This window comes from Homalodisca vitripennis, chromosome 1, assembly GCF_021130785.1.
Source record: "Homalodisca vitripennis isolate AUS2020 chromosome 1, UT_GWSS_2.1, whole genome shotgun sequence".
NCBI lineage: Eukaryota > Metazoa > Arthropoda > Insecta > Hemiptera > Cicadellidae > Homalodisca > Homalodisca vitripennis.
The window spans coordinates 132087516-132110130 of NC_060207.1; the positions used below are offsets into that span (position 1 = coordinate 132087516).

The window sequence follows — 22615 nt, forward strand, 5'->3', positions numbered from 1 at the left end:
TGACAAATCTGATAATGAATTTTTGCAGCAGGCAAGTTCCTTGCTGGCAAAAATCGTATCACTGAACAAACCTCAAACGATTCAGGCGAGTTGATAGTCTTAAAAATTTGAATGCACAGAACAGAACCATATAGGTTAGCTACAGAGCTAAAACTGACCACAATTTATTGTTCCCGAAGCATGCCGGTACACGACACACGCACTTATTGCGGTATGCACACGAACTTCTAGTGTCTACCACAAAACGGACCTTACTTAAAAACACACCTAGTATGTTCCTAACAACTATATAGTGATAAATAATGTGAAATAGCGATCATATTACTTTCCCTTATCTTATATGAGTCACTATCATCCCTAGGAATACTTCAAATCACAATGGCTTTCCCCCATCTCCCAGAATTACACAGTAATATGTAGTTCAATTAATTTCCAAGTTTTGGAGTCACTCAAGTTGGAAATCGTGGACAGGATGCGTGCACAAAGGAAATACAGCAGTCACACAAAGTAACCAGGTGAGATTACTTTTCAATTCTTACAAAATCAGGAGAAAGGAGGACAAAAGTAGTACCTGTAATGCAGGACCTCTTTGAAATTCAGTTAATAACAATATTTAACAGTGCCAACTATCACAGAGATAATTTGTAAAGTGAAATTCATTTTTTATAATGTATATTTTAATATTTCTTTCGATTTGTCACTCTCTGTAAAAGGTGTCCTGTGCAAGGGCACAGGTTGCATGAACAAGGAGTAGCCCCCGATTAAATAAGAGATCACAGAACACCTTATATGCTACATACAACACTCACCAACAAAATTTTTGAAAATTAAATTATGAAGATTAGGTGACAGTCAAATCCAAATGAAATTGAGTTAAGTCCTAAATATTCCTATAATTCCAAAAATTAAAAAAAAACTATTCATAAAATAGGCATGATAATAGCAAGTAATTGTTAAACGGTTTCAGCCAACCCAAGAACAAAAATAACTACAAAATTAAAATTTGAATATGTGTTATAATTCACTGGTGGTATTGAATGAAAATATTTCCAATGCTCCAAGGTTCTTTAAAAAATAACTATTTTAGACCAGTATAGAATATGATTCCACTACGTATACCTGGAGTATACTAAATGGCATTATTTAGAATACATGGCTCACTCAACATTCAGGAAACCAAGTTTATAAAATATATGCAAACTTTTGGTAAGTAAAATATAATATGGACGAATATGCTACAACAGAAAACAATGATTGAATTAGACAAAACCTAAATTACTAAACATCTGTTAATCCAGTAGGAATTAAACCAAAAGTCTATACATCAAATAATTAAATGAACAATTCATTCATTATTTGAACTGAACATTTCTTTATTAAATCATCTAAAATATAAACCAGACTAAAGACTGAGAGATTAGTGCCCCTAAGGCTGTACCTTTGAGCATTTTGACTGCAGCTACAGTTGCTATTCCTTGCTGCAGGATCCCTTGAGCCTCTGCTCTAATGACCTTTCCAAAAGCCCCTTCTCCTAGGGTCTTGCCCAGTGTCAGCTGATCCCGTGGGAATTCCCAGTCACAGTCCAAGGGAAGCTCGTATTCTGACACTGCTGAGTCCATCTTGTTACTTCGGGACTTTTGTTTCTCGATCTTGACTACAGGCAGCAACTGCAAAGTCAATAGATACACATGGTTAATGCATTGCAATAAAGAAAATATTTTATTGAAAATAACACAAGATCTCAAGCAAAGGTTCCACAATGATATTTCTTATTAACAAAGACAAGAATCATGTCAACTGCCAGTGAATTATTAACTTAAGGTATTCTGGTAACATTTTCTATGTCAATATGAATGAACATTTTAAAATAGAATACTCTTGTTACCACATTTTAGTCATATGGATTGATATAATAATTTATTTTATTTTCCTAGCAGAAAATCCAATTATAAACTATTAATATACTTGAGCAGATGAGTGCGAAAACAAGCAGTATATGTATAGCCAATTCAAGAATGTTCTTTGGAAGAATTGTTCTGTTACTTGAAGTGTGAGTATTTTCCATGCACTATGCAAGTTGCCAAGAAATGACTTAAAAGTAAGAAGAAGTTATTATTGATACTCTTTAAAGTCTGTCTGAATAAGATTTTCACAATTTTAGCATTGTAGAATTTCTCTAAGAAATTACATTAGAAAGACTGCTGACTGTTCCTTTCGAATAATTTTCAGGAAAAATATTATTAATGGCATATATTTTACTTACAAGAGATGCATCCTGATCATTAGCCAATGTTTGTTTCTCAACAATCACTTTTTTTGTCCACTGTGTTACAACGGCTGCTCGGGCAGTTTCGATTGCGAGGATCTTCTTCAGTTTTTCCCTGAAACATTGAAAATACGTTCACTCTTGAATCACCACCAGAAGACCTATATACTGCTACCACAACTGCAGCTCCAATCATACATACCTCTTGAGCCGCCGGAACACATTCATCATGATACAGATCCCCAGCAGAAACATGGTGCAGAGAACTCCAGCAAGGATAATGACCACCATGGGCTGGGCAGTCTGGACTACCAGCACTGGAGGCTCCACCAGTTCTGCCAACATAGCAAAGTTGAAATTATCTTCCATCACTGCATTATTCATTAAATTTTATGAATTTCTCCACGTTTTCCATTTTGAATGTTTTAGCCCATGTGATTAGGAATATTTCAAAGTAAACTATATAAATAGATTATCTGTGTACAATTACTATTAACTCTCCAAGTGCTATCTATATTACTTTAAAGTGCTGGCCCATTTTCAAGTGCATTACATGGTTTCATTTTAATTACATCTATATACAAAAATGTGCATTTCTCATGATCCGTCAGCACATAGAGGAATCATTCTAACATTTTATTTTACACAAAATGCAAATATTGAATGAACTGTTTGTATTATGACAAAACAAAGATTTTACAGCATGACGCTAGCACTTTAAAGGTGGTTAAAGTACATTGCACAGTGCAACGAAAGCACTTAGAGAGATAAACATTCTATACGTCTCTACTATAAGCTTTATCAACCATTTATACCAATCCAGCCAGAGCAAACAACTAATTTACCAACCCCTGGAAATTTATAGATTTCATCAGATACTGGTCTTTCAAAAATCTAAACCATCAGTGTCTCACATACTTCACACCAACTTTACATTAATGTTGTAGTGAGCATATTCTTAGCTTGTTGTTTCTATAACTATATATAATGAAAACTGTATCACTAACCCAACTAATGTGGCCAAAACATATTATTTGCTCTGCTCAGATGGAGTCTCAGGTGTTTGTCTTCTTAGATCGTCGGGCCACGCATAGTGGCCAGCTGTGTTCTGTGTCACCAATCGGTGCTTCCATACGTCACTTTTACTCAGATTTGAATGGCAATACCTTCGGCTCTTTAAAACACTGAGATGTTAATGAAATTCTCAAATAATTTACAAACTTACTAGCTTCAAGGTTGAAACCTTATCAATTGGTTATTTATTACTTGTTTTTAAACAAACCAAGAAATATGTAATTTAAGTTATATGGCCGTCTGTTTAAAAGTATCAAGTGTTATTAATACAGATTCACCAAACCTTGAAGTCAGGTAGAGTACAAAGTTTAACTCTGCCAGTTTTCATTGTCCTACTTATAATCGGAGATATGGTACCAATTTGGATACCGTACTCTATAAAGGGACCTCAGATACAGTATAATGAATGAATGAAAAATGTATTTATTAATGAGGCAGAGTTAAGCCAATCAAGCCCTCTCTATCACTCAACCTCATATCATTCGTTACAAAATGGGATTGTTGATTTTTTTACAGTTTGGTTCATGATTCAGCGTTCTCTACCACTCAACCTCTTATCATTCACTACAAAATGGAATCGTTGATTTTTTTACAGTTTGGTTCATGATTCAAACCTCACTCTTACTGTTTAAGATCTGGTCAGAGTGTATAAAATTTACAGTTAAACCACCCTACCACCTATGACCAGGAATCTTATACAGGAATAATTGAAATCTTTTGCATCAAATAAAGTTTATATAACTAAAAAAATTGTAATCATATTGAGAAAATAGTTAAGTTTAAATCACAAAACAAGACCAAAGCTAAATCTTTATGTCTACTATCAGACCAAAAAATATTTTTATCCGAGTTTGGCAGTTTTTTACAAAGGGTTATTTTCTATTAGGAAATCGATTATTTTGAAATAATAAGCTTTTGGGGTGGAACAGGTCCCGTTCACCCCCTCCCCCACCCGTTGGTGCGCACTGGATCTAAAGTTTAGAAGGAGTAGACTTAATAATACATACCATCAACTACACTGAGGTAAGCACTGGCCACAGTGTTTCCAAGATTGTTGGAGGCTATGCAGGTGTACCAACCCTCATCTTCGTGAGTAACATTGTACAGATTGAGAACTTCTGCATCCTCGGATTGTTGCTGCAGGAGAAAACACTCTGTCAGTAAAATCTTGACCGTGATCGAAACAATCAGTTTTTTTACAAAGATTCAAAATTGTGATGTAAAAGATATTGAACACTAGAACATAACCTTTGAAGAGGAATCCCTCGGTTTGGTATGCTGTTAGTGAAAATTTCAACAAGAAACAAACATTTAAACAAAGAAAAAAAACAAACAAACAAAATTAAACAGGAATAAACATTTCTTTGAAAACAATGTAGAGAACAACATAAAAAAGGAGAAATTTAGGAAGAAATTTATACAATCAATATTTTAATATGTTATTGATTTTATTAAAAAAAACTTTAGAGGCAGTAAGAGATATTTAGTTTAGAACTCACAAAAAGAAGTCTTATATAACTAACTACATTTTTTTAAATTAGGCTTTCAACTTTTCAATTCTACAGAAGAAATAAATTTTTGTTGTAATAGAATTTCTATTATTCTCAATAATTTTTATTTGGCTGTATCAAAATTCTGATGATGCATAATTAACAACAATAACAAACAGTTGTTTTCATATATTAGACTAAATATGAATTAAATTTAGATTTTATTTGTTATCAGCACAAACTTTTTAATATAGATTCCTCATCAACAGTTTCCTTTTTACACTTCATAACTATACTGTAACAGTAAAACATTCAGAGTAGTACAGTGAAGAAAACACATCTATTGGATTGAAGATTGTATATTTTCTACAAAATAATAACACAATTTAAAGCTCCAAACAAACTAAGAGCATGCCATGCTGAAATGATTGTTGTTCTTAGCATTAGGGCGTGCCGTTACAAGTTAAGCTGCAAATCATGCACCTTACAATACTCATAAGTATCTATTCAATTGAAAGTGTTCATCCCTTAAATTACATGCATTGTAGTGGTTTTACTATCATACAATTTGTATTGGTGTTTTTGGCCAGTTATTATATTGTACTATGAAAGAAATTTAGAGTCAAAAAATCAATTAATACTGAGGAATTAAAATACTGATACATACGAAAAAATTATATAAGTATCTCACAAATTGTTAAAGTTAGAACAGATTTTAAATATATATTTCATTTTAAAATATAATTAACATTTATATTTTTAATTATTGGGCTTATTAAAAGAATGATGTATGCTTCATTGTTTGAGTATCTAAATTTTATGTTCTGTACGTACCATGTATGTGGTGGAGTAAAACATGCCACTGGTATAGAAAGAGACAGCATAAAAAAGTTATTGCCAGAACAAAAGAAGTATTAATAAACATGTACAAACATGTCCATGATTGAAATGGCTAATGGAGATGACAATTAAAAAACAGTCAGACAAAATATCAGGTCTAAATCAAATTCACCAGTCATCAAAAACAGAACCTAAAGTCCCAATGATAAACACAGCTTTGCCAGATACCACATGTGGTTTTTGTACTCTAACACAGAAAAACAATCAAACAGCTAGGTGTTTCCATCAGCATTGTTGTCAACCATGGTATAAAAAATGTTCACAGCAGTGAATTCTTTGTTTGGATATGTAATAGTCCTAGAACTTTTGTATGTCTAACTCATACAAGATCTTTACTAAACATAACAAACTTAGAATTTTAAAAGGTTTTCATCAAATATTATAACAATTTTAAATATTTTAAATTGTTGAACTGATTGAATTTGAATATTTGCATTGATAAGGGATAATTTTTATTGGATGAACTGTGTATGTTTGAACTACATATCTATCTGCATACTACAAAAGGATTCTAGTTCTAGCAAAATACAATTGCGCATTACCTTAATCATGTTTTTGAAATAACTACAAACTGTCTGGACTAAATATAGTAAAACCAAGAACTACTTTATTTCCTTGACATTCCTTATTAAAATTAAAACAGATTTAATGCATGCACTGATATTAAGCAGAATAATTTATTGATTACAAATAAATAGATAATACGAGCTCATAATGCCTCAAATGTTTGTTATGATTTTACCCTTGAAAAGAAGTAAGATGTCTTGTTCTTTGAGTGAGGATTTGTATACTGCCAATGATATTAATCACTTTTAAATCAAGTCATTCATTTTTCTATATTCAACTTATGGTGGTACTTTATTACATGTGCAGAGACAGTAGAGTAAGATTATTTATTTTGTCTTACTTCAAAATAACTGGCTTACTTCAAATTAACATAATCAAAAATAATATTTTATTTAATGAAATCAGTCAGTTGTGATATGATGGTTTTATATTTACTCTTTGAGAAAGTATAGAATACTGTTTAGTACCGTACTTAAATACTTTTATTATTATATTATTTATTATATAACTTCCAATTAATAATGAATCAAATATATATACAAAAGCTAAATTAAGTAACAATACTACAGAATAGGCAAAATAAGAAATTAAACTTGTTGAAGCATGCGTTAATATTAATGAACTTTGTTAGTTTTTACTTGTTTTCTGTTAACATAGCTGTTTTCATGCCCTTTAGTACCATCTATGAGTGAATCTCACACTATATATATATATAAGAAGAAACATGTAGTGATTACAGTGTAAAGCAAGCGTCAAGCGATGCACCCCATTCAAGCATGTACTAGTACCTTCACCAGTTCTGTGTTACTAAAGTCTGTGAGATTAGAGCTGTTGATAAGACCTCTAGCCCAGCCCACGTGAGGGTGCAGGTCAGACAAGACCGTACAAGTGAGAGAACCATCTGATCCCACCAGCAGGGTTAGGTTCTGAGGAGCCTCAGTCAGGATGGGACGATGGTGCAGACGCTCTACAATACAAACACTGTTACACTTTTCTTTCAGTAATAGCATATGTCTCCACACAGGTCAACACTTGTTCAGTGCCTCCCACATTCTTAGGCATGAGTAAGTTGGTCTGTTTTTCATAATTTGTAAATAATTTGATTTAGATAGTTGAGAAGTCTCACAGCAAACTATGCTACTTGTGTAAAATATACCAGATGTCCAATTTTAAACTTGAAAAGTGACAGGCCAAAGAATGTGTGATCACAAGTTGACCAAAAAGTGACCTGCCGGAAGCATGCAGCCTAATCAGCCTAGCTTACCTCGAATATTTCTGTGCCATTTGGCATCTTGTCATCATCCCCAGGTTTGAAGCTGACTCGCATCCACTGCACATAGGGTTCTAGGTCAGAGATGGTCGAACACTCGAACCTCACAGAAGAGTTGACAAGAGCGGTCACATTCCGGGGGAAGCCATCCTTGATGTAGGGCTTGTGTGGGAACCTCTCTGAACAAACACACTCTACTCATGCAAAAACAGTTTGTAGCATGCAGTGGAGGGGGAACTATTGCTTCCTCCAATCTTGAATGAGCAAAGTTCGAAAGAGATGCACATCTCTATTATGACTAGTTATTCAAGACAGTTAGAGATACAAATATCTATTATAACTAGTTATTCAAGACAGTTAAGTACCAAATAAACTTATTGCTAAAGCTGATTTATTTAAATTCCATTAGTTAAAAAACCATGCAATTTTTGGAACAGTTAATTATTTTTCAAAGTCTTTTCTACTAGTAAGCATATTCAGATTGTAATGGACATTTGCCAATGTATACTGTATACAAAAAAACAAACATTCCAAGTCTCATCTGCTCTTTTCTTCTAGTAAAAATCTGCAATGTGAGGTTAACCTTGTAGAAGAATTAACAAAACAGGAAATAAACACAAGCAAAAATTATAAATCTAAAATTCATAATCAAAAGTAAGATTTTATGTGTCAAAAACCACCCACCCACATCAGGAACCAATCCCCATGATAAAATATAAATTTCAACAAAATCATATGAGATAGCACAGAATACTAAACTCTAAATATGATTAACTATAACAAATGTAAGTAAATATAGTTCTTCTATATCATCCATAAATAAATAATAAACATGATTCAAAGTACTGTTTTATTTGCCAAACAGTTCTCATTTAATTGGGTAAATGTTACTTTTTTAAGCTGGTGCTTGCAATAATTTTCTGTTGCATTTACGATGACTTCACTGTTTTTTATGTTTCATCACAGTGTATGTCCTTAATGGTTGATTATAACATGCTTAAGGCTTATCTTCAGCATATTTCGTATTATGTTTTTTGTTTGTTTTATTGACTTTTGAAAATAAATTTATGTTGAAAGATATATAGTATGTAGAAGAAAGCAGATACCAGTTTTCAAAATGTTGTTTATAGTTTCATGTACATAATGATAACATATGTCCATAGCAATAAGTTTTTTTCCAAATTAGCAATCATTAATAATGAATTTTATCCCCTAAACAATGTTTTACATAATATGTCGTTTCAACGTATTTATATTGTGTATTCTCTTATTCATCATTATATTGCACAACAGGTTGTCTTGTAACTAGCAATAGCCATTCATGTAGTTTTGGCCTTTTCTGCTAGACTTCAGCCCCTCCTCGTGTTCATCTGTAAACTCAGCTTCATCGTTGTTTATTAGGGCTCAGCTGTGTGTGAGATGTTTATACTTATTTATGTTGTATATTTATATTTAAACATTTCAATGTGCAAAATTTTTTTTAATCTGCAGAACAATATGAGTTTTGGGTATATTTATAAACTGTTAAGGGATTAAGTAATAAAATATTTCATTGCCTAGCAATAAAAATTTGTTAGATTATATTAAATTAACCCTTAACCCTTTGAACCCCAGACCAAAATACTGATCGTGGAAAAAACGTACCAAAATCATTTGACCTAAGAACTACCGAGAATCCCCGGAGCAGAAACAGCTGTTTTGCATACTGTTTGTAAAAAATTAATACTTTTGCTATTTTTTATGCTATTGTCTTGTATTACACACCAAAATGTCCAGAATGAACTTGTATACACAGAAAAAGATTAGTCTGAAGTACCTATAAAAAAATGTTTAACAGCATTAAAATAATTTTAAAATATATGTATATAGATTTTTAGGCAAAAAAATTGATTTTAAGATTTTTTTAATTAAAAAATAAGAAATATTTTTACCATGGGCACCCACATTTTATTTTTCTAAAATTAGTTTTGTGTATGTACAAAAAAAATTATATTGATATCTCTAAAAATAAACTTTTTTAGAATTTTTATATAAAAGTATGCGACTTGTAAAAACCTCTAGGCGTACAACACAAAAATCACTGATATTACCTAAATAAATAAATTAGTAAATAAATAAATAAAAAAAATTAGTATTTTATTAAAATACATATAAATATGTATTAATACTCATAAAATAAGTATTTTACGATTTCAAATAAATATGTATTAAACGCATATACCATGGCGACGATATTACGTCGCCCGGGGATTCTCGCAACTTCATTGGCGACGATACATCGTCGCCGCGGGGATCTTCGCATATCTTCTCGGCGACGATATTTCGTCGCCTGGGGTTCAAAGGGTTAAAGTGTTTAAGAAAATGTGACCTCAATTTAATGTCCGCAATAAGAGGTTCTAGAAAATTCTGTTTTTGCCAAAGTTAAATTTATTTTCTAATTCTTGAAAAAAAATTAAAAAACCAAAAGTTCTACCGGTTTTGCACATAGATGCACAGGACTGTTATATCCGCATGTCACGCCTCGCAGATTAAAAAGAATTCTATCCGATTATATATATATTCTCTATTTAGTGAATTTTCAATGAGCCAAATTTAGAATTGTTATAATCATATTTTCTCCCATACTATGTTTTAGAAAGAAAACATAAAAAATACTAGGTCTAATCTGTAATCCCACTAACTTAATTTAAAAATTCTGAACATAAAGAGTAACTTAGTCATTTGTATGTTTATAATGTTATAACTTGACTTTATTCAAACCATCTACTATTACACTCTGTAAGGCTCTTACAAATTTTCACATTGTACAAAAATTTAGATATTCAATCATGCAAGAAGCTTTCATGCAGTTAGAATAAAAGAAGGATAAAACTCAAGTTGACATACTTTGTTACACATTTAATAAAACAACAAATGAAAATGACTGTGATATTTAAAACAATTTATTATTGATTAAGAATGTGAAACTAACCTATTGGTCTAGATGTTCCAACAAGATTTTTGCATACTATATTTCATAACCATTCTAGTTGTGGATCAAAGTTCCTGTATTTAATGTTAAGCAGAATGTGATGTTCACAGTTTATTCACTAGATTGCAGGGTCATTAACTTGATTGTACCACATTTCACAAAAAATTTGGAACAATAGCAAAATATTTAGCAAATCTTTAGGCAATTTTTTTATGGTTGTAAACACTCACATAAAAGCTAAAGAAGTTATATGTTTTGTATATAACTATTATATAAATTAATAATGATAAAATATTTACATCCTAACTAATTCCCTTACTTTACAGGACCATTTTTTTGTTTTATTTTTTGTATAAAAGGAAATTAAGAAGTGAACAAAACTCAGACATAGAATTGTTATATATAAAAACCCTCTTCTTAGTATACATTTACATTTTTCATTTAGTTTAATTTTATTATGTACAAAATTAGTAACTTTTTCAGTAGGCTGTATATAAAAAATTACAAATTTATCAACCAAAAACATAAATAGTTTTCATTCTATATATTTTATAAGTCAATTGTACATTACAAACAACTTTTTAGTTTCAACTCACAGTTTGTTTTTTTTTTTTTTTTTTTTTTTTTTTGTAATATCATATTTTTTGTCTTTAAAAAATAAAAAATTCTGCTGAAGAAAGTGGGTTGTGAAGTTGGGTTAAAGTGGTTTGAATGAAATGCTGTAATTTCAATCATCTGAATTGTTGCTAATGCAATGCCCCACAGGTTTTAAATATAAGCTACATCATTGGGTTGACATAACTTCATTCCCATGCTTCAATACTTCACTCTCACTACTGGCTTACCTTGTTATTTGAAGATCAGAGACAATATAATCAATGATATTAGTCTATACTATTCACAACAAGAAATACATAAATTATAATAATATGAGGGGAGGCTTTAATAAGCGGCCTACACTCATTTTTCTATTGTTATTATCAAACGATTCAATACATTATGAAACTTCTATATTGTATAGTAATTGTACGAAACAGTAGTTATAATACATAAAAAACAAGAATAATACATTACAATTTTAATAACATAAATTTAACAATAACATTACAAAATAACAAAACCAACTATGGTCTACATATCAGAAAACGTTACAATACTTACACCTTGCCCAGATAGCAGTGAGCAACCCCTTTTGTGAAATAGAGGAAAGCATTCTCCCCAAACTATGAGTCAAACCCACATGTGATATAGAAATATCTCAAATAATTTCCTCATATTGATCACCAGTTTAAAATTCTCCAACAATTAGTTACTTCTTGGCGTTTATTGCTTACATTAAAAATTAATATAAACAAGTTGAAATCTTATGTTTAAATATGTAGCATAAAATTATTCATTCAAATAAAAACAATCAATCAATTTGATAATAAAAATTGAATTAACAATAAATTGTACGCCGCGTATTTAAGTCTACCCTAATATGACCTAAAATTTAGTGTTATTAAACAACAAATACTTTATAAATTCTCTATCATTTTTATAGTGAAAATGGAAGCTAGCTACTTTTTGGTAATTGTAGTCTAGTTTGGTTATATGTTTAAAAGTAATATTACTAGTAGCTATCTGACATTGACAGCATTTAAGTGACAATTTACCATGAATCTCTGCACTGAAGGTGAAGTTGATGCAGCCTAAAATGTTGCAGACGACACAGGTGTAGTTGCCTGAATCAGAGACAACAAGGTCCTCCAGCACCATGGACCGTGGGCCATAGCGGATGTTACCCAAATTCCTCTCCGGAGTTTTTCCGTCCTTGTACCAAGTGATGTTGGGTATAGGGTTGCCTGCCAAAGTACAAGACTGATTAGTCTACAATTAGGACTTTTCTCTTATTTTCAAAATTCAAGTTCCATAATTCTGAAGCAAAGGGAAATGTAAATAGGGTATTAGAGTGGAGAAGAGGAACATTAAATTTCTAAAGCAGTATAGATTACTCTAACTGAAAGTTCAGGTAGAAATGTTTATAGTCTACAGAACACTGAATATTATTGGATTTACATCCCTATGATGGGTTATTTAGACAGTTGTAGCCGAATCTGCCATTTTGATTGATGGAATTTACTTATTTTAATTTCCTTACATGTGCCTAGGTAGAGAAAACAATATTGTTAAGTTAGAAATTAAACTACTTGAAGTTCAAACTAATTATTGATTTGTAATTATTAATACACTTCACCGTTACTCAACCCCTTGTCAACCCCTTGTCATACTAGTTTATTCAGCCTTTGAACTGGACAGTAAATCCAACTAACTTGGTCCATACAAGAAACTTTTCCTTGAAATTTTATTATTTTGGCTAGGCCTTTTAGATTTTAAAGAAGCTTCAGTGTTTTAATGCAGCCATCTTTACTAAATTTTCAATAAATAATTAAATAAAAAGTGTTATTGTTGATTTTGTTAATTTATATAAATTTTAAGTTAATATTCAGCAAAAACTACTTTTTTATTTTGAACATTTGATATGGTCTGTCAGGAAATTATAGTACTGTTAATTTGTTAATTTTGTGATAGTTTCTAATTAATACATCTTTCCTGTTCAAAACAATTTGTTTTTACAATATTGTCTTTAAACCTACTTCACCACACTGTTAGAGTCCTTACAAATATATCTGTCAATTTGCAATATATCTATAAATTTTACTACTGCATAAAGCTTTACATCACACCATTTTACACACTCACTATGTGTGTACCTGATTACAAAATGGAAACTTGGGGGGTACTGTCCACTTTCCACTGTAATGACTCTCTTAATATGACTGATTAACAGGCCAGTGGCCCTTGAAGATGGGTAAAATAAGGCTAAAATGGTGATTTTTACATAATTTATCTGGTTATGTTTGTAAATCTTTGTAATAAAGTGTTGTATAATATGGACAGAAATAAAAATTGACACCTAACACAGAGCAAAGTTTATTTACATTGTAGCTGCAACTACCCTATAATCACACTGGAACAATGGCCACAGGACAAAATCATTAAAGTGTAAAACTTATTTAGAAAAAAATATGTAACTCTTTCAATCCTTTGTAAGCTAAAAGGAAATACCTGGAGCATACTAAACCTGTCACATTATAAACTTACTAACTGTTCTAATGCTTAACATCATATACTATAACTTTTGAAGTACTCCTGAAGTATATCAGTTAACCCTTTGTATGCTATAAGCAGAATACCTGGAGCATACTAAACCTGTCACATTATAAACTTACTAACTGTTCTAATGCTTAACATCATATACTATAACTTTTGAAGTACTCCTGAAGTATATCAGTTAACCCTTTGTATGCTATAAGCAGAATACCTGAAGCATACTAGACCTGTCACATTATAAACTTACTAACTGTTCTAATGCTTAACATCATATACTATAACTTTTGAAGTACTCCTGAAGTATATCAGTTAACCCTTTGTATGCTATAAGCAGAATACCTGAAGCATACTAGACCTGTCACATTATAAACTTACTAACTGTTCTAATGCTTAACATCATATACTATAACTTTTGAAGTACTCCTGAAGTATATCAGTTAACCCTTTGTATGCTATAAGCAGAATACCTGGAGCATACTAAACCTGTCAAGTTACAATATAATAGTTATTTATAACTTCAAAGATGATATTGTTCATCAGGTTAATGAAAATAAAATAATTCATTTATTTACGTGATCTACATTTGAAAAATTCTCTTGAATCCCAAGTTCCAGACAGAAACAGGAATTGTTGCTAAGAATTAGAAGCTTACCCTCAGCAGGACACTTAAGCCTCATCATGTTGCCAGCAGGTTTGACGACAATACGGTGCATCTTGTCCAGCCTGGTGAAGTGTGGTGCAGTGTCAATACCAGTAGTGTTGTGTGCTCCGGCAGTCCACTGCTTGTCTCCCGTGTCCAGGTCTTCAGTATCAGTGTCCACTAGGGCTAAAGAAGGAGACACAGACTCCTCACCTGCTGCTGAACATATCAATTCATTATTTAAGTCTTACCCTGTAGTGTCCTGGATCTAATAAATTACATTGATTTTGTGCTCCAGGTGGCGTTGGGCCATTGTTTAGAGATGTTGAAGATGGTAAACTAACATGAGCCAAACTTTCATTTTAAACAGTTATTACAATATATTTTATTAATTTTTCAACTTCTTTTGTTTATGTATGGTTTGACTGTTTTCCAAAGAATTAAGTTCTTGATATCTGAGATTTAGTAACAATATACTTTAAATATACATTTTAGCATATGCATATTAAGTACTGTAATGCAGATATCCTAATGTTACTATCTAACTATTACCACAAATTTAAAGACTGTTATAAAACCCAACTTTGTTTTACATAAGTAGACCTGCATATGTTTATATCTTCTTGATAGGGGCTACAAAGCAAATTCAGCTGTCATAACGGAAAATTCTTAAAATGAAAGTAGATTACAATGGCCAAAAATAGATGTTTCATAACTAAAGTAGGTTTTTCAGACCTTTGAATGTATATATATTTTCTTGAGAGGGGAAACAAATCACATTCAACTATGGACTAGAAATACCTTAGACTAGAGTAAATTACAATTGCCATAAGTATAGACTTTTTAACATATTTTCTCAATCAGGATACAAGGCAAACTAACCTTAGCAATGCAAATATTGCTAATTCGAACCATAAGTAGTTCATACACGTGCAAGAACCATAAGCAATTATCTAAAGCTTAAACATGAAAAACTGACATAACATATACCTACTTTTGTTTCTAAACTGACATAATATGTACTTAAAATATATCTACTTCTGATTTTAAACTACATAGAACTCCATAATTTATTACACTATGAGAGCGTTAACTGTAAAATTCGAGTTATTTTACATGTACTTATAAAAACTTTTTCCCTCTCCGACTTCAGAATCTCAAAACCACTGTTATTTAAACTTTAATCTAAAATGGATCAAGAGATTGGAATATATTTAAGTGATTATCTATTATCTCGTTTGTGTTTAGAATGTCATTTAAAAAGAATATGCCTATGATGACCTGGTTTTCCAATACAAAATTGTGTGAGAGGCCACAGGTTACTACCAGTTACAGTACGCGCGCTGAAGGTTCGGCCCTGTCGTTGCCCTACTAACCAAATAAAAACATTGACTCTCCAATGATCCGTCACGGACGGCAATGTTTAATTCTCGCTCGACAATCAACTTATGGTTAGACCAACTTCCTGTACAAATAAAATTCTGAAACTTCGCAGATCTATTTTCCTGTTTATGCCAATGCTAATAGATGTATTAAGTTTCAATGTCTTATTACTTTTCTTCAATAAAATATATTTTAAAATTAACTGTGCCAAAATTGTGATACAAAAAAAGTTTGTATGTGAGGATTATTTTTATTATTTGGTCAGGAAACTTTCACCAGCAGGAAAGTTTTTCTGAATGAACTGAAGTTAATTTTAGATTTAACTTTTTTCAGATACATAGTTTAGGTTAGCCGTAACTTAGTCTGAAGTGGAATGTATCACCGACACCGCTGCCCTACAGTTTATGGCCCATTCACGTAAATGCAACACGGCAATACCATTTGAAAGTTTAACATTGAATCACTTTGCAATAGATTATTTCTGAAAAAAAAAACACTTTAGGCCATAGTGGTGATCTGTGATAAACTAAAAGTTTTAAACTTTAATGAAATTATGTTGAATTTCATTGTATTGTATTCGAATAGAAAGTGTTTTGGGGTGTATTGTTTATAAACTAATTTTATGACAGATGAATGAATACGAAACACTGTTGTATAAAGAATCCTGTTTATGATAAACTTAATTATTAATTATGTGGCATGACAATAAATTATTTTCTTTGCATTTCTACGAATACACTATACATAGAGGCATGGTTATATATGGATTAAACCGTATTACATTGTAGCATTCAATTCAAAATTCGAATACTACCTTAGCAATACATTGTATATTAATTGACTTTCTTACAGATAAGAAATAAAATGTCATAAATCTATTAGAGATTAAAAATCGTAAAATTACTAAACGCCTAACAATACAAATTAAGAATTTAAATTCTCATCAACACATTTATCAAAGTCATCTAGTTCTACTATTTTCTTTTTTCTTTTGTATTTTTAAGGGGTAGTGAACGAATACTCCCCTTCAGTGGAATAATCCATAATTTCTTTTTCATGGTGAATCTCCTTAATCAGTATCTTTGAAACACCACAAGCCGCGGCAGTTCTTTCTAAACATTTATTTATAGGGATTCGTTCATCATTAGATAGTTTCGACTCATTTGCCATGAACTCACTAACCCTCCATATAATTTCTCGATCCTGGCTTCTCGTAGTTTTACCTCGAGCCACTTTGGAAACGTATCGGGCCATTATACCGACTGAGATGATGAATCAAAACAAAACTACTAAAACTTGTAATATAACCTTAATAGCAAGGATAATATTAAATAATTTGTAACGCCCTACAACTACCAAAATTCACTAACCTCACTATTAACTAAACTAATGAATTGTGTATAACGCACTTAAACCACTTGTCTACTTCTAACAACAGTGAATATTCGATTGTGAGGGAGAACAGGGACAATAAATATTCAGACTGCAGCGGGTCAAACATTGGCGGATGTCTTCAGAACAGTTGTTATATTGGGCAATCCACCCGTCCCCCGCCATAGTCCGCTCGGTTGACTCGGAGCCGAACCTTCAGCGCGCGCACTGTACTTATATAATTTTCAAAGTGGTTTCATTCTGCCATGCACTTCCATGCTATTTTTTTTTTTTTTTTCAATCACTGATATATAGTCTGCCCCAAAATTAGTAAAATTTATACGAATAAGAGGCAGCAGAATTTATGTTATTTGATTTTTGGGACAGAATTTGAAAATAGCAGATAATTATGTATTTTTAACCCTTTGAGTGCCAACGGCCGAGTAATCCGCCATCCCGTATCTGAGCGAGAAGTGCCAACGGCCGAGTAATCCGCCGTCCGCAATTTGATTTTTGTTTGTTATTAAAATTATATTTACCACTATTGATACTTATATCGTAATATTCTGTATTTCATTGTCTTCAATTTAAAAAAATGTTATAGCGTATACATGTACGCATAACGTCGATAGGTTAATGTTTTCAAGGAAAAGATCCTCTTACATCTGCCGAAAGTGTAAAAGGGCAGTACACACATTGGTACTTTGGAATTATACCGACCACACCCAGACATGAATCGTTATTTGACATTTTGCTTCTACTGATTACTAGATTACTGATGGGAGAGATTCCATACGGGCCCTGGCCTGGCGATGCGCAGTGGGTCTACTTGTCATTTGGAGGAGTGGGGGTAACGCTTCCTCAGTCTGTATCGCGGAGCTGTGTAGTGCGGACCTCGCGCTTGCTTGTTCAACACTCTTCTTGCCTCTGTGATACTTGCACTGTTTTGCCGCCGTTACTGCTTATAGGATTTCCGTGTGTGATATTTATGAAATGGCGGGTGTAAACTTCATGAAAAAAGTTGGAAGTGGTAAAGTGTATCATAAGCCAAGCTCGAGAAATCGTAGCAAACGTTTATGAATACATGAAAAATGAGAAAGTGCCGCCGCAATAAACATAAACAATGTTCTCGTCCGTGTAAAAGCTGCAACTGGCGTGGCATTTGACAACTATAAAAATAGTTTCTGAGAGGAAAAAAGTAATTCAAGACAATTGCAGAATTCAGCACTCCGAAAAAGAATCGAAATCGTACAAAACCTAAAACCGATCTAGACAATTTCGATGTAGGTGTTATTAGGACTATAAATGAATTTCACCGAATTCATGGCGAAAGACCAACAATAAAATCTCTGCTATCTGTTCTGAAGAGTTCAATTAATTTTAAAGGTAGTTCTTTCTCTCTTCGATGCATTTTAAAGAAAATGAATTTTAGATGGAAGAAGACTTCTAATGACAGAAAAGTATTGGTAGAAAAAATTAACATCCGAGAGAAAAGAGTATTTTTTTTTTAAATTACTCAGTACAGCTCTGAGAACAGACCCATTATTTATATGGATGAAACTTATATCCATACGACTCATGCAACCCCTAAAGCCTGGACTGACGACGCAACATGAGGGATGTAAAGTACCAGTTAGCAAAGGAAAAAGATTAATTATAGTACACGCTGGAAACGAGAAAGGGTTTATAAAAAACGCGTTGCTAACTTTTGAATCAGGCAATTACCATAACGATATGAACTTTGCAAATTACGAGAAATGGTTGAAAAGTAAATTAATTCCCAATCTCCCTGAAACATTCTGTTATTGTGATTGACAATGCCCCATACCACAATGTCGAAATTAACCGAGCGCCAATATCTAATTCCAGAAAAGGTGACATGATTAAATGGCTATCAGACAGGAAATATAAATTTCCAAACAAGTAGCCTAAAACCGGAGCTGTACAGTTTGATTAATTTACACAAACCTAAATTTAAAATGTTCAAAATTGATGCAATTTTGGCTGAACACGGTCATTCAACTCTACGTTTGCCTCCCTACCATCCCGAACTTAATCCTATAGAAATGATATGGAGTGTCATGAAAAACAGAGGGTGGCTAAAACGTAATGTGTCTTTTTCAATGGAAATAATAAAGCAGCTTGTGGAAACAACATTTGAGGAAATAACTACTGAAGAATGGTTATCTCGTGTAAACCACGTCAAAAAAAGTAGAGGAAGACTACATTAGGTTAGAGCCTCAAATTGACGAAATGACAGAACATATCGTCATTAATTTGCAAGATGATAGTGACAGTGACAGCAGCATGAGTGAGAGTGGCAGTGATGATGATAATGGTGACTTTAATCTAAGTGGGATCGAAGCTCTACCACAGTAGTAACCAGTTTACAGCATTCAGTAAGTAAACCAAAATTATTGTTCTTAAATCCTAAGTTTCAATTGTATACATTAACGTTTAAATTCAGATAGAAATATTTTAATTGTTACTATTGGAAGTGTGTTAACTATACTGCCAATGTTAAATTTGTCTAACATGTGTTTAAATAATCGTACTCAGTACGCAGATCCAGCTCACTGACAATAGTGACGGTGGCAAGCTTTGTGGCGCGGCGGCAGTCAGCCCCTCCCCTCTTTTGACGGCTTCTCCCACTCCGTACCACACCACTCCCCTGTCGCGCTTCTCAGGGCCCGTATGGGATCTCTCGATGTATAGGTTAGAACAACATTTCGTCAATATAAAACAGGAATTATCATATCCCAAACCCCTCCCCATCCTCAGACACAGGTCAAAGTCAAGCGGTCTAGTAGATAACGTGATTGCAGAGTCTTGCCGCCCGTTTAGCTGCTGCATCGCTTTGTTGTACTTCCGTGTTTTACCCCTATATTTCTCCAAACACAAAAATTTCAACAAAAACTAACATTACCAAACAAAAACTAAACTCTTTATTGAAAAAAAACACACAAAACTTGTTTTTATTCTTGATCACACTCCGCCACCCAAAATGCGAGTGCCCCCGGCCATCAACGCGAGCTACGCGCTGATGTTAACGAAAGAAAAACATCCCTCGAGATAGTACGTACCTATCAGTAAAATATCAAATTCTAGAGGGGCTGATCAGAAATATAAATTGAATTGTAATGGAAAGGCAATTATGTACCTTGCAAAAAACTTAAATAATCATGTGATGCCGCGCGGCCTGCTGTAATCGGGATTCTCGAGAAAGATAAGATAACAGCGACAAAAATCTCGATCACAATACCTGGAAATGCTTGTTGATTGATGGAATGTTAGTTCTTTTACTCAACTACATCGTTTTAATAACGTTCAAAGTTCATTGAAAAAAGTTTAAGCGTTAACGGAATCTAACACCATTAACAATTGATAATCGTTGTAATTTTGTAATTAAAGAGATTTTTTTTCGTTCTATCATGTTTGTTTCTATAAATTTATATTTTTGTATTCTTCATACTGGTGTGGTCGGTATAATCCCAAAGTACCCACACATTCTGCTTCCCGAAACATACTTGTTAGGTACATGCCCAAACGGACATTTTGTATAAATGTAATTATTTTATTTTGTAAAAAGTGAATTGGTTCTTTTTTGTTTCATAAAAAACATATTATTTAAGTTGTTTTGCAACTGGAAGCTTGAATTTAATTGTTACGCCATAGAAACGAAAGCTTTTGAAAAAGTACTGTATCGTAAGTGATGTAAATATGTTATTTGTGGATCAAATGTAATAAAACTTGGACAGTGTGTACACAACCATAGGAGCATCACTAAAACAAATGAAAATTGGCCTATAGATTTTTTTAGTAATTGATATCTACCTTAAACTTAGAAAAAAATTAAAAAATCATGTAAGTATATATAAACATATACTAAAAAAATATATATTTTGCAATGCATGACCTTATATTTTGTGTTTGAATGTTCAAAAATAGTGTATTATGAACTGTTTAAAAAAAGTTTCACAAAGATCTGTTCATAAATAAGAGAGCTGTAAACGTTTTCCTAAACTTCTACATTTTTGACAAATATGCCCTGGCATTTCTTGCATAACCAATAGTATAGAGCAGGGGTGCCCAACCTTTTTTACCCAAGGGCCACATGTAAAGCCTTTATGGCCAGGCGGGCCACAACATCCCAGGGGATTTGGGAACCCCAAACAACTGAGTTGGGTAGTACAGACTAAAGGTTGGTAGAGGGACAGGTTGACGCGTCCGGCCGTTTACGTGGTGCATGTTGCCGCTCACTGTGACGTCACCCCAGTGACCAGCCGCGATGTTCTGCCACTCCGCGTCTGTACCATTACTACTGTACAACCAGTCTTGTACAACTCTCTTCTGACCTATTTAACTGTCTTTAGTGTACTTTTTGAATATTATTTTAATTGTTATACTTTGTATTAGTTCTAATAATATACTTAATTAAAAGACATGAACATGTGTAAATAAAACAAAGCGTTCACTTTTTCAAAATAAATGTGTATTTGAAGAACAATAATGATTTATGTACATATTTTTTTTTCTTTTTTATTAGCTTTCGTTTTTCTAAATCAACGTCTCCTTGTCTTTTCTTGAATTTTGTGGCACAAAGATTAAGGTTTTAAGTTCCGCAATAGTTTCAGTACATGAGGGGTATCGGCAAAGAAAAACACTTTTTTGTTTTTGTCTGCAGGATTTTCAAACCATGGCTTTTCAATGAAACATTCAGTTTGTTCCATAAACTATAGTTTCCCCCACCCATATCTGATACACATGCTACTACATCATAACAGAGGTGCGAGCTTTATGTATGGCCTCCTTAAATATAATTTCTTTTGAAATGGTTGTATCAAAACCGATGAAAAATTGGCTGTTTCCAATTAGAGAACAGTAGTCTTAATACAATAACCTACATTTTTATTGTGAGCTCCTATAATTTGGTCATTTGTCTGGTCATATTCGTATGTTTCCTTCACTTTCATCTTCATCATACATCAAAAACTGCAAACCTTCTCATATGTTTCCTTAGTTTCACCAGCAACTTCCATTAAACTGAAAATTTTTGTCAAAAAAACGCTTTGCGTATATTTATATTAGTGATCCATCTGTTCAAAGTTGACAAACTGGGCAAGGGAAAATTACGTTTTCTTCGAAGAAGATATATATATATATATTTATATATATATATATATATATCTATATATATATATATATTTATATATAATATATATAATATAATAAATTATATATATATTATATATATATTTTTATATATATATATATATATATTATATATATCTTCGTTAGTTCCATTTAACTCTGTTTTATTGCCTAGTAATAAATCTAACTGATATTTTGTAAATATAGTATTCAGCTTATCTCTTATTTTTGATTCTATCGACTGTCGTGAATTTTTCTTCTTCGATATATTATTAGTGAATTAGTAAGCCTACGAATTTTAAAAGATTTTTCACTAAAAATATACTGTTTCTTTTAAAGATTTTCCTTTAGAATTTTATTTTCTTCAATAATGCAATAT

At 32.3% G+C, this 22615-nt stretch overlaps 1 protein-coding gene across 3 annotated transcripts in view; it reads right to left on the minus strand.

The window, feature by feature from the left end:
* The window catches only part of LOC124371349 (fibroblast growth factor receptor homolog 1-like), a 109573-nt gene that overhangs the window by 12590 nt on the left and 74368 nt on the right, over positions 1 to 22615 (minus strand). The window contains exons 8-14 of one of the 3 annotated variants that reach the window (XM_046829689.1): positions 14344 to 14547; positions 12194 to 12382; positions 7562 to 7746; positions 4348 to 4477; positions 2469 to 2601; positions 2264 to 2381; positions 1439 to 1667 (exon numbers count right to left, since the gene is read on the minus strand). In XM_046829689.1, coding sequence (XP_046685645.1) covers positions 1439 to 1667; positions 2264 to 2381; positions 2469 to 2601; positions 4348 to 4477; positions 7562 to 7746; positions 12194 to 12382; positions 14344 to 14547 — 1188 coding nt within the window. Of the gene's footprint in view, positions 1 to 1438; positions 1668 to 2263; positions 2382 to 2468; positions 2602 to 4347; positions 4478 to 7085; positions 7265 to 7561; positions 7747 to 12193; positions 12383 to 14343; positions 14551 to 22615 lie in introns of all 3 variants that reach the window. The other 2 variants (XM_046829692.1, XM_046829681.1) reach the window with 2 other exon arrangements.